This window comes from Aphelocoma coerulescens, chromosome 10 (genome assembly GCF_041296385.1).
Source record: "Aphelocoma coerulescens isolate FSJ_1873_10779 chromosome 10, UR_Acoe_1.0, whole genome shotgun sequence".
Lineage (NCBI taxonomy): Eukaryota > Metazoa > Chordata > Aves > Passeriformes > Corvidae > Aphelocoma > Aphelocoma coerulescens.
This window is the reverse complement of record NC_091024.1, coordinates 1,267,136-1,279,853: the sequence shown is the minus strand read 5'-3', so window position 1 is coordinate 1,279,853 and position 12,718 is coordinate 1,267,136. Positions and strand designations below refer to the sequence as shown.

Sequence of the window (12,718 nt, the reverse complement as noted above, 5' to 3'; positions counted from 1 at the left end):
CGCGGCTTTCCCTCAGCTCAGGGGCGCCAGAGCGCGGGCGCAGCGCCACCGGAGGGCGGCAGCCACGCCGGGAGGGTGCGGAGGTGCAGCCGAGCACCCGCGGCCCTGGCCCCGCTCTGGGTCCCGGTCTCGGTCCCGGTCCCGGTCCCGGTCCCGGTCCCGGTCTCGGTCCCGGTCCCGCTCCCGCCGGGGCCATGTCCCGTCACGGCCGCGGCCCCTTTAAGAGGCTGTGCCCCCTCTCAGCGCGGCCCCCGCCGCGCGCCTCGCGCTACCGGCGCTCCGCGTGACGTCACTGCGCGGCGCCGGCGGGGCCGCGCTGCCGCCATGGCCGATATGGCGGATCTGTTCGGCAGCGACGCGGACTCGGAGCCCGAGCACAAAGGTCTGCGCGGCTTCTCTCTCTCTCTCTCTGCCTCTCTTCGCCCGCGGTGTCCCCACCGCGGACCGCGCCGCCCGCCCCGCCCCGCCTCTGCCGCGGTCCCCGGGCGCGGGCGGCAGGGAGGGAGGGAGCGGGACGGGCGGCGCGGAGCCGCGGTCCCGGGGGTCGGTGCCTGCAGGGGAGGTTGTTCGGCTGCAGCCGAGTTCTGGAAACGGTGGAACACCTTCTGGTTTCAGTCCCTGGCGTTTTCAAAATTCTTTTCTGCGTTCCTGTAAATCAGTTTTCGAGGCAGGTGTTCTTTTATTTTCCGGTTGGAAGCCGCATTCACCAGCGTCGGCACTGAGGAGTAGCTCCATTGTCATAAACCTCCCTGGGTAGATGGCCTGGATTAAATACAGAGTGACAGTTTCCGATTTGTAGGATCTTATAAGCCACGTCTATATAGTTACTTGTTTAAGCCCTCGCTATTTCAATTGTTATCTTCGTTTGTGTTATTCCTTATTCTTTACAGTTTTAAGAATCTTAGATCGCATCTTGTGGTTTGAAACTTTATGTAGCATCCATCATTTCTCATTGTGCCTTTCTTTGGCTGTGCCGTTATTAGCAGATATTTTATTTTACTGTTCTCAGTAACTTTTGTTGGTCCTGCTTACAGTTCTCTGTAGGTTCTCCCTGGGGGTTGGGTTGTGTTTCCGGGGTTTTTGTTAAAGCAATGCACATCATGTCATGTGCATCCTCGTCGGGGCATCCTGACTCTTGAAAGGGCGGTGCTTGTTTTGCAGATTCCGATTCCGGATCTGATTCAGATTCCGAGCAGGAAAACGCCGGCTCTGGGAGCAATGCTTCTGGGAGCGACAGCGACCAGGACGATGACAGGGAGGCAATAAAACCCAGTAACAAGGAGTTATTTGGAGATGACAGCGAGGATGAGGGGGCATCCCATCGCTCGGGGAGCGACAACCACTCTGAGCGATCCTACAATCGCTCGGAGGCTTCGGGGCACTCGGAGCACGAGGACAACGAGCAGTCGGACGGGGAGCAGCACAGCGCGTCCGAGGCTGCCCACGACGACGACGAGGACGACCGCGAGCACGGCTCAGATGAAGGCAGCCATCACTCAGAGGGAGATGGTTCTGAGAAGGCGCACTCAGAGGACGAGAAGTGGGGCAAGGAGGACAAAAGTGATCAGTCAGATGATGAGGAGAGGCAGCAGAACTCTGACGATGAGGAGAGACAGCAGAACTCTGACGATGAGGAGAAGGTGCAGAACTCGGATGAAGATGAAAGGCCACAGGTGTCTGATGATGAGGAAAGACTCCAGAACTCGGATGAAGAGAAAATGCAGAACTCTGATGATGAGGAAAGGCCACAGGCCTCGGATGAGGAGAAGATGCAGAACTCTGATGATGATGAAAGGGCCCAGCGGTCTGATGAGGAGAAGATTCAGAACTCTGATGATGAGGAAAGGGCCCAGCACTCTGATGAGGAGGAGCAAGAGCACAAATCTGGTAGGACTCAATACAGAAATAATGATTTGGTGCTGGTTTGGTCTCTCTTTATTGTTTTGTTTACATTGGCCTGAAAAGATTGAAACTTCAATGTAAAGGCATTAATTACATAGCTTTTAACTATAGTCATCTTTGTAATTTTTTTTTTATGCAGCGCTTTTAGAGCTTATTAATACAGAGGAATTTTAAAATTTGTGGACCAAAATTTTTAATTTCTGAGAATAATTATGCTCCTTATTAGAGTCTGCAAGGGGCAGCGATAGCGAGGATGAGGTTCTGCGAATGAAGCGAAAGAAACCAATTGCATCGGATTCGGAAGCAGAGAGTGACACAGAAGGGCAGAAAGGTAAATGGTGGGGGGGTTTGTGGGGTCTTGGTTCCTTTAATCCTCTTCTTAGTGTGCCATTCATCAGTTACAGGGCTTGGTAGAATGGGTAGAGTTTGCTGTAGGGTGCCATGGAAATAACAGAACAGCCATCAGGAGTTCTGTGTGGGAGGCACACGCTCTGTTCCTGCTGATCCTCTCCAGTTAGCTCGGTCAGGTTTTCTCTCCTGCAGATGTTCTCCCATGCCGTTTTACTGAAAGATGTTAAAAAAGGGCTCCTTTAATCAGAGCAGCCCAGGGAACCTGTACTGTGTTTTATGATGGTTTAGCTGGCTGAGAAAGAGGTGTTTGTTTTCTGAGAAGTAAAACCTCCAAAATGTGCAATGAAATTTCTTTACTTCTATTCAGTTACTTGAATAAAGATTATCTTACACTCTTCTGTTGCCATTTCTCAACTTGATTTCCTTATTTGATAAATAAATCTTGCGTTAGGGCTGTGTGTGCATATATATGTGTGGTTTAAAATTGTAATTTTTCTGCTAAAGAGCATGCAGATGTCATGGATCTGTTTGGAGGTGCTGATGACATTTCCTCAGGGAGCGATGGAGAAGACAAGCCACCAACCCCAGGACAGCCCATTGTAAGTGGACCTGACTTCTGAGATAAACACTCCATTCCACTCTGAAATGCAGAACAATTGAGTTGGGTAATATTTTAGTGAGAAAAAAGAGTAGTGGCATTAAGTAGCACTACAGATAATTTTACCCCAGCTGAAAGAATTATGAAAGTTTTGTACATAACAATATCAGATGGATTCATTTATCTGCCTTCCCCCATCCCTGCTCCGCTTTTTGTACTTGGAAGAAATAGGAAGAATAATATCAATTGCTACCAATAAAATACAAAGCCACAGCTGTCTTTGGTACCTTATTGCAGCTGTTTGAGAAATATTTTCATTTTGATGATAGTTTTTCATCTTTTGTTGATAATAGAGAAAAATACCTTCTTTAATCTTGTAGAAGGTGTCTCCCACAGAGTCTCCAGTGCTCAGCTGAAAACTCTCTTGGCTCCTTTGCTGTTCTTTACTGTCTTTGATCTCTTGAGTTTGCACCGAGTTTAAAATCACTTTAAGTGGCACATAAAAATGCTGAATTGAATTGCTTTTAATGAAAATGTCTGAATTCTTTTACCCAAATCTTCCTGATCTGTCTGTGCCTGTGGGTGACTTTAAGCAAAATGTAATTATAAGAGCAGCAGTAGCCAGATAGACTCTTTTCACTTGCACTCCTATTCTTTGTTTTCATTAGGATGAGAATGGACTGAGTCAAGAACAGCAGGAAGAAGAGCCTATCCCAGAGACCAGAATAGAGGTAGAAATACCAAAAGTAAACACAGACTTGGGTAATGATTTGTATTTTGTGAAGCTGCCCAACTTCCTCAGTGTGGAGCCCAGGTAATTGCATGTTAAATACAGGATTGATAGGGTATTTTAGTGTTTACCTGTGTTGCTTTTGTTTAGTAATGCAGTTAAATGTGTTTGGCCTATTTAAAGTTGTTGACATTAAGAGGCATATTTTTGGTTGTGATTAGTCAATAGTAATGGCTGTTGTTTTCTAATCAGATAATTTTATTATGAAGTTGTGTTTCAGCTTGATTTAATAACTTATTTTCTGTAAAAACCAGACAAAAGTGCAATTTAATTGAAAGCACATGCTATCAGTTGAATTTAAGCATAAGTTCAGGCTCTCAGAGATGTGAAAGGCAAATGCACAGGACCTTTGTGCATTTTCCAGCTATTAAAAACAACATTTTGAATTTCAGAATAAGGCCAGTTTTATTTGTGTGTGTTGCATGTACTATTTAACCATGAAGAGGCTGGTTACTTCTTTTCCTATTCACCTAACCCAAACTGAAGTCATTTACTGGAATGCATAAGGAGCAGCAAAATAAATTATTGGAGTTGTTTGTGATGTTAGGTTTGGCCCTAAAGGCCTCCTTCAGCACTTGCAGCACAATGCTGTTAAATCTGAGTGTTTTGCTAAGCAACTTTCTTGCACTGTTGCCAAGGTCACTCCCAGCTGGCAGCACAGCCTTGTCTGTGTCACACCTCAGCCCAGTCGTTCTCCCTGGCTTGGGGCTCCAGGCTGTTTCAGGGGAGAACTGTTCAAAATCTGGGTAGTGGCTGCTACCAGAGAGAAGTCCTGGTGATGTCTGGGGTCAGACAGGACTGAAAATAGAATTGTACAGTAGCAGAGTCTGTTCATCACTTTCCCCTTCCAGCAGCCTGGGAGCTATTAGGAAGGAGGTTAGGGAAAGGGTTCCCCCCACTCACTCCCATCACACTCATCGGATTTTTGAAGGAAGAGGAAAAACCATCTCATCTTCCTTTCTCTTTGGTTGGTTTTGAGATTGAAATATAAACAAACAAACAAAAAAACCCAACAAAGATTGTGCTCTTAGAAAATCCCCAATTCACCTCATTTATAAGAGATTTCTTTCGTTTTATTTCCTCTGTACCATCTTGTATATTTTCTGTTCTGCTCTTAACCCTGACCTCATCATGCTGATACTAAGGAAACAGTATTTTCTGAGGCAGACTTGCTTTCTTCAGCTGGAACCATTCAGAGGGTGTGAATGTTACCCTGTAACTGATGGTAGAGAGGACACTTGGGTCGGCCCCGGGGTGGAATTAGTGCAGTGAATTTCCTGGCTGCAGAAGGGGCTGTCCCACACTGCAGTGCCTGCTGTTGTGGGCAGGGAATAATTTAAACCTCTCAAACTCCTGTTAACTTGCACAACTCTGGAATAATCTGGATTAATTTTCTTGGAAGAATAAAGAATGTATTGTAAAATTTGTTGCAGACCTTTTGATCCCCAGTATTATGAAGATGAATTTGAAGATGAGGAGATGCTTGATGAAGAGGGTAGAACTAGGTTAAAACTCAAGGTATAATACTAATTTTCCTTCTGTCTTTTACACTCACCTAGGCACTTTTCTTCAAAGTCTATTTCAGGTCTTTTGGAATGGTGTTTTGAGTTTTCAGATTATGGAAGTGTGGGCACTGAGGAACGTTGATCCATTTTAGCAATAATTTTTTAAAAGCTTGACAGCTGCATTTCACCAATAAAAGCAGTAGTGTTCACCTTTATTTCTTTGCATCATGCCACAAATTATCAAGCCTTTCTAACTGCAATTTTCGACCTATATAGAGCATATTTTACCACAGCATTCCTTACTGTGAGCTAGAAAAGCTGGTTTGTTTCTTTTCCCCACAGGTAGAAAACACAATACGGTGGCGGATGCGACGAGATGAGGAGGGGAACGAGATCAGAGAAAGCAATGCCCGGATAGTTAAATGGTCAGATGGAAGGTCAGTGTGGACTCTTTGCTATTGAAGTCGTGCAGTTGTTGTTCTTGCAGTGACATGCAAAACTGGAAGGTCAGCGAACTTTGACATCACAGTACAGATTATTTTAGTCTCAGTGCTTTGAAAGGTTTATGCTCTGCTTAGTTTGGATTGAAATATAATTATTGGCTAGATATAAAAAGGAAACGAAGGCTTTCTTCATTTAGAAATGAGGTAAAAAAAAATAGACTGCAGTGGCTTTATCAAATAACTGATGTGGGAATCTCTTTTAAGCATGTCCCTCCACTTGGGGAATGAGGTCTTTGACGTGTACAAGGCGCCGCTACAAGGAGATCACAACCATTTGTTCATCAGACAAGGGACAGGTCTGCAAGGACAGGCTGTGTTCAAGACCAAGTTAACCTTCAGGTAAACCTGCTGTTCTGTATCAAATGTTGATACTATTTGTGCAATTAGGTGTTGGAACTAGTATATAAAGATTGGGTACAGCAGTCTGTAAAGCATCAGAGCTTCACTGGTTAGTAAGAATGTGCTGTTTTCCAAACTCAGTTTTTCAGTAAGATTTTTGCTACGTTAGGTGTCTGAGTTGAGAAGGTTAATGTGCCATTTCCTGCATTATGTAGGCTACAAATAGATTTCTTGTGTATATGTTTTAATTCGCATTTTTACATGCAAGTCCTCATTTGAATCAGAAAAAATATCACTGTTCCCTGAAATTAATCTTTTGTCTGATGCACAGTTGCTGTCAAGATGGCAACTGCTTCTTGAGATATTGATGTGAACTGTGAGGATAGATGTTTAGGTTGATAAGGGTCAAAGGTTGTAGGATTGTAGAATCATTAAGGTTGAAAAACCCTCAGAGATCTTTGAGGCCAACTGTTAAAGGCTGGACTGGTGGTTTTAGTGACAGGAGACTTGATGTCTCCAGTAGCTGTTACACTGCACATAAATACTTGGTAGAAAGGGCTGATGCTTTTACTTTTGTGCAGATGAAGTCTCTGAAATCTCAAGTATGCTGGCCCTACCATTGTCTTTTGAAAATGGAGATGTTCCTTAAAGAAGTTCTTAACCCCTAGCAATTTTTTACCAGGCCACACTCTACAGACAGTGCCACCCACAGGAAGATGACCCTGTCTCTGGCAGACAGATGTTCAAAGACCCAGAAAATTCGTATTTTGCCAATGGCAGGCCGTGATCCAGAGTCTCAGCGCACAGAAATGATTAAGGTATTGTGGCATGGAACTCTCTGATCTGCTGGTTTAATCTAAGATATCACAACTGTAACATAGCTGGACATTTTTGAACATTCTGTGATTTATGAAAAACAGTAATGTTTTGGAGTTTTAAGCGAGATTTACAAGCCATGGGTGTGGTTTGCTTAACCTGGCAGATGACAAAACGAGGAGAATATTTGCAGCCTTTACAGCGCTGTGAAATGATCTCAAAAGCTGCCGTGGAACACGAGGTGCCCTTGAGATGCTTTGGGGTGTTTTTATCCCTGAGCATGTTGCATGTTGCTCGTGTCTTTGGGCAGAAAGAAGAGGAGAGGCTGAGGGCCTCCATTCGCAGGGAGTCGCAGCAGCGCCGCATGCGGGAGAAGCAGCACCAGCGGGGGCTGAGCGCCAGTTACCTGGAGCCCGACCGCTACGACGAGGAGGATGAGGGGGACGATGCCATCAGTCTGGCAGCTATCAAAAACAGATACAAAGGGGGCATCAGAGGTAACCAGGAACCTTAACAGCGTGCCATTAAGGCCTGTGTGAATCAGATAGGGTCATTTCGCAGGAGGGTCCTGGTAGGATAGGATTTTGGCGGCTCATTTGATGCACGAAGAGACATTAATTCAGTTTGTGTAAGTTTATTTTGTTTACTCTGGACTTAGATTCTGCAAACGTTTTGTGGCGCTGGATGTAAGACATTTTTACTGTCCTCACTTCCTTGCCAGTTTCAGATAAACATAAATATTTGTCTCTTTATTTTTTTCTGGAATGTGCAGAGGAACGTGCTAGAATCTACTCTTCTGACAGTGATGAAGGCTCAGATGAAGATAAAACCCAAAGACTACTCAAGGCAAAGAAACTTAATAGTGATGAGGTAAGAAAAGGACTTTGTTCTTAAGCTGCTAATTTTTAATGAGGAACATTTCCTTCACTAAATCCTAGTGTTTAAACCTGGGACTTCTGTGGTTTCATTTATGCCGTGGTGAGTGTGTTATTTGACTTGGCATGCTTTCCGTGGTAATTAATCACCAATTTCTTATGCACTGCATTAGTTCATAGACCTGAGTGTTTCCCAAAGGAGGACACTATTGTTATTGCTGATTTAAAGATGGAAAAATTTATGCAGAGTTATGTAAAATGACTTTACCAAAATTAGGCAAGGAATAAGAAGACTTAATATTGGAATGCTAATGCAGTGTTACCTAAGTTACATGGTCCTCTCCTGTTTTTATGGAAACAGTGGAAGCATTTTCACATAATATTTCTGCTCTTTTTAAATAGAAGAGTTTAAAAAGTGAGTTAAAAAGACTTCCTGTCCATTGCTAAACATACATTTTCCATCACCCCAGTATCATCTGAGACATTGGTCCCTGATCAAATTAACTGTTAGCTACAGCAGTGGTGCTGTTTCCTCATCTAAAATGGTGTTTTATTGGTTTGAAATTTATGACTGCTGGGTATTATTAAATGAGTCTTTGTGAATATTGCATTTGTGGTTTAGTTCAAGTCATGTCACTGCTGGTACAGCACTGCAGTGTTACACAAGGAGTAAGCTGCTCTCACTTTCATTTCTATGCTGTGTTTCCTGCAAAGTCCCTGGGAGGCCTCACTCCCCAGCCCCTTGGGTGTTTTCTGTGTGCTCAATGCAGGTTCTTGGTGCTCTTACAGAGTCAGCTGAGTTATTTGCACTAACAGGCGTTGTAATGTGAAGTGGAAGTAAAAATTAGTTTTGTCTTCTGAAGACATAGATTGTGGCTTTATATTATACATTAGGAAAATTTAATATTTCAGAAAATGTAACAGCCACAGTGAGTCAGGTAGACAAAACTGTAATTTTGTGAGCCCTGTGTTTGTTAGTAGAAACAGAATTGTTTATTTTTAAGACCCTGTTAGGTGTGTTAGCTCACGATACAGCAATGTGAGGACTTGGCAGTTCCCTTCTCTCAGAAGAAAAGGTCTAATCAGCAGCATTTCTCTGCTGCTTGAGGAGCAGCAGCCTCCATTTTAAACGGAGTGGCTGGGAGGCTCCTCTCAGGGCCATGGAGTGGTGCTGCAGTGTCACAGAAAACCCCAGTGGGGCTCCAGTTCTTGTGCTCAGTGCCCACAGGGGGGTGTGGTGTTCAATGCATGCCCACATATGTGGGACTCTGGCTTCTTGTACACTCACTTGCTTTCACCTGCTGTCAGTCAACAGCACAGCACAAATCTGTGTCCTGATAGCAGTTTGTTACCATCACTGGCAATGTCAGTCTGTTATTAATCACCACACAGCAAGTCGTTCCACTGTTGCTGCAGTTAATGGGGATATTCTGCTGAACAGGAAAGTGACTCACTGAACAATAGCCCAGCTAGATTACAAGAGAATGTTTGTTCTGAGGAAGAAGCTATCACTGAGATTCCCACCCCTGCTAATTTCTGTTTTCCATGCTTAAAATTCCTTCCTAACTGAAATTCTCCCGGTACTTACTGAATACATTAATATAGAAGCAAATGCTTTTGGATAAATAATTATTATTCAGAGTTCTGAAACTCCAAAGTTCTGGAACCCAATCTTTCCTCCTTAAAATCCAAGCAAGTTGCTTTGAAAAAAAAAAACAAAAAACAAAAAAACCCCAAACCCACATTCCAAAACCAACAAGTGGAAAAAGGGATGAGGTTTCTTGGACCTGAGAGTATTTTAAAAGATACTCTTCTTTTTCAACAATAGTTGAGTTACTGCTTGTTCCTCATGTCATAGTTGATGAGTTTTGCATGAACAGCTCGTGATCTAAAATGCTGTTTGGAAGGATGATTCAAACTGAACTGGTGGAAATGTACATGGAGCAAAAATCAACCTGTTGACTCCATATTCATGAACTAAAGACTGAACATCCACCCTATAAAAGTCATTATGGTGTTGCTTGTAAGCAGGTAATTAACTCAGTGATTTGTGTTCCTTTGACGAGATCTTTGAAGCCTCATAAACTATAAAATGTTATATTTCTTGGGCTGTAAACTGCTGTTGATTCTGAGTGCCAGTGGTTTCTCCTCATTTTTTTTCTTTATGCCCGAGAGTGGTTAGTTTAGTTTTGTTTTTCTAATGAACAAAATACCCACTCCCTGAATTTCTTCTTTGCTTCAGGAGCTCTGATTCAGGGCATGCAGGTATAAAGAGTCTGAAAACTTAGCAAAGCTGCAGTGGCTGCCTGAAGGGAATGTGCCTGCATGCTGGAGAATTCACTGCAGATGCCAGGAGTTATCCATGCTCCTGAGACTGGGTGAGAGTGCCCCTGCACACGCTGCAGGTGCAGATAACGCAGCCTCTGAGCACGCCGTGCTCAGGCAGAGCAGATGTGGGTGCAGGGCCAGCGAGGTGATGCATGGACCCCCCTGCTCTGGGGTGTGGCACTGGCAGCAGTGACTGAAGCACTGCAGCCACTCTGAGGTTAAGGACTGGCACAGGAGCAGTCCAGCTGCACAGCAGCACAGAATGGAAAAACTAGAACCAGTAATTCTGCTTTTCTTACAAGAACGGCTTTGAGGTCTTTTTGTTGTTGTTCTGTGTTTTTCCTGTTTTAGCTTGAAGTATGGGGGTTTATTTTTGTCCTTTTTTTGCCTTTAGGAAGGTGAACCTTCTGGAAAGAGAAAAGCAGATGATGATGACAAAGCAAGTAAGAAGCCTAAGAAGTATGTGATCAGTGATGAAGAGGAAGAAGATGATGATTAATATTAAGGAAGCGCAGCAGTTGGGTCTTTCTGTTGTTGTTTTTTCTATATATATGTTTATATATATTGTACAGTTCTGTTAGAGCACAGATGTAAGTAACCATAAGGGGCTTATTTTGATAAAGGAAAATTCCTAAGTCTGCGTTTCTGGTGTGAATAAAGTTTTTTTGACTTCCTTTGACTCCAAGAGTTTTGTCTCGTTGCAGCGAATGTTGCACCAGGGATCATCACAATGCTGATTTTTACCTTGCACAGTGTATTTCAGTTTTGAGAACTGCAGTAGCTGGTTACCAAGTGAATTGGTCAGTAACTTTTACTGAGTTCATATGGGGAAGCCCTGCTAATCCCTGTGGAATGCTCAAATGAGGAGTTTGCCTGACAAGGGTATGGTGGCAGAGCTTGCTGTCCGTGTGGGGGGGCTGGAGGAAAATGTAGTGGTACAGTACAACTCTGCTTTTTCCCCAGATATTCCCAATTTCCTGTTTACTGGACAGCACATTACTATGCTGGTATATTTTGCTGACTAGAAATATTTCTTGCCATGTTTGAGTAAATCCTTTTAACTGTATGAACTTCACAGTTAACTGATCACATAAGGCATTTATTGTTCATGCATTGAAGCCCAGAATGAATATGTGCATCTTGCCTGAGCAGTAATAATAATAATAATAATAATAATAATAATAATAATAATATAGTCACATGCTAGTGATGTCAATGTCAGAGTAAAAGCACTTACTTCAACAAAACGGAGACATTTCTTCCAGCAGAGCTGAAAGTCTCCTTTAAAAGGTGAAATGAATCACAGTGCAAAAAATACAACATGACAACAGTGTCTCAGAATCTCATGTAATTCTTATGGTGCCATTTCCTTTTGTTTCTGGTAGGTTTTATAAATGGCTTTGTGGAGCTGGGACGTCACTGGAGGAGAATGTTCTGCACAGAGCTGTTGCTGTGTTTATACTTCTTGTAAACACCTTTGACAATGCAATGCCAGCTGTCAAGGAGTAGAAGAAATACCTGAACTTTTCCACACTTTGTTTCAGAGAGGAAATGCCCATGTGCAGCCTCTCTCCCTGGTGAGAGAGCATTCTTATGTTACCTGTGCTGCTTTTTTGGCTGACTTCTCACACGGTCCTGCAGAGCCTGAATGTGACTTGAAGTTGAGAAAGCAGAAGTAGCTGAACTCCCCTTTAAACAAAACCACTGAGTGATGCTGTGCAGAGTTTAGGATGTGGATTTGTGTTACATGAACTGGAATTAGCTGGCAGTTACTGAAGGGGGACTGGTCCCCATCTCTCTCCTGCCCATCTGAATTTGGCTTTTTTCTAAAGCAGAAGGGGGAAAGTGCCCCATAGTGAGCGTTCTGCTTGTGATATTCCCTGGCTCTTTGAGTTAGAGCTCTCAACCTGGACATGGTGCTTTTGTCATCTGTAATTAGGAGAGGTGTTTGCCACACTGCTCTACCTCCATTTCTCCTGCCTGGAAGGCATGGGGAGCGTTCTGGCTGCAGAGCACAGAGCTCTGCATGTGTTAATATATTCTGCTGAGCAGCTGACTGCAGTGGAGACTGTGCAAGTAAGAAAACAAAGTGAAAGATTTCAGCTTGGAAGTCTGAGGGCCTGAGAAACTGTTCCTTTTTTTTCATCATTAAATTGTTATCTAAGAGTTTCTGTGCCTCTTTAATGTGCAGATAAAGTCCTCCAGCTGCTGGAATTTTGACCCTGTAATCCTCTTAGTCTAGACTTCTGCTGGGTTCCTTACATGAGGTTACCTGCCCTCCACTGGTAACCTTCTCAGGAAGAAGCCAGCTGTTTAGGCAGGGACTCATTCTGTATTGATGTAACATGCTGTACTTTCACATAAAAGCCTCACAGATACCTCTCAAACAACAAATTTGGCATATGGAAACAGCACCATTTCACTGGTAATGTGTTCACTTTTGTATCAGTTTAATGAAAATGTTGGCTATTTTTATTTTTACTACACTCCTAAGAGTGAAAATGTTCTAATCACTTTCGTAAGTTTGATGCTGACTAAGCCTTTACTAAGTAAGTGGTCCACTTTAGCTTCCAAAAATGAGGCTTTTTGTGGATTACAAAGATGAAAAGAAGTCATTTTTTACACTGTCGTCTTTTGTAAATTGCTCTTTTAAAGACTTATTTAAATGTGGACTTTTAGAAAGTGTTTTCTGTTAAATTGGTTAAACAATC

The 12,718-nt window shown here is 43.3% G+C and overlaps 1 protein-coding gene across 3 annotated transcripts; it reads left to right on the top strand.

The window, feature by feature from the left end:
* Positions 1-301: 301 nt before the first annotated feature.
* LEO1 (LEO1 homolog, Paf1/RNA polymerase II complex component) lies at positions 302-10,686 on the top strand. 3 transcript variants are annotated; one of them, XM_069025614.1, is made up of 12 exons: positions 302-382; positions 1,162-1,887; positions 2,129-2,233; positions 2,758-2,852; positions 3,520-3,665; positions 5,075-5,159; positions 5,489-5,583; positions 5,854-5,988; positions 6,671-6,806; positions 7,115-7,301; positions 7,577-7,674; positions 10,406-10,686. In XM_069025614.1, the coding sequence occupies exons 1-12, from the start codon at positions 325-327 to the stop codon at positions 10,472-10,474; spliced, it is 1,935 nt and encodes a 644-aa protein (XP_068881715.1). In that variant the 5' UTR covers positions 302-324; the 3' UTR covers positions 10,475-10,686. The 3 variants fall into 3 exon arrangements, with proteins under 3 accessions (XP_068881715.1, XP_068881713.1, XP_068881714.1); XM_069025612.1 differs by having other exon boundaries at positions 10,402-10,686; XM_069025613.1 differs by lacking the exon at positions 7,115-7,301 and having other exon boundaries at positions 10,402-10,686.
* The last annotated feature ends 2,032 nt before the right edge of the window (positions 10,687-12,718 follow it).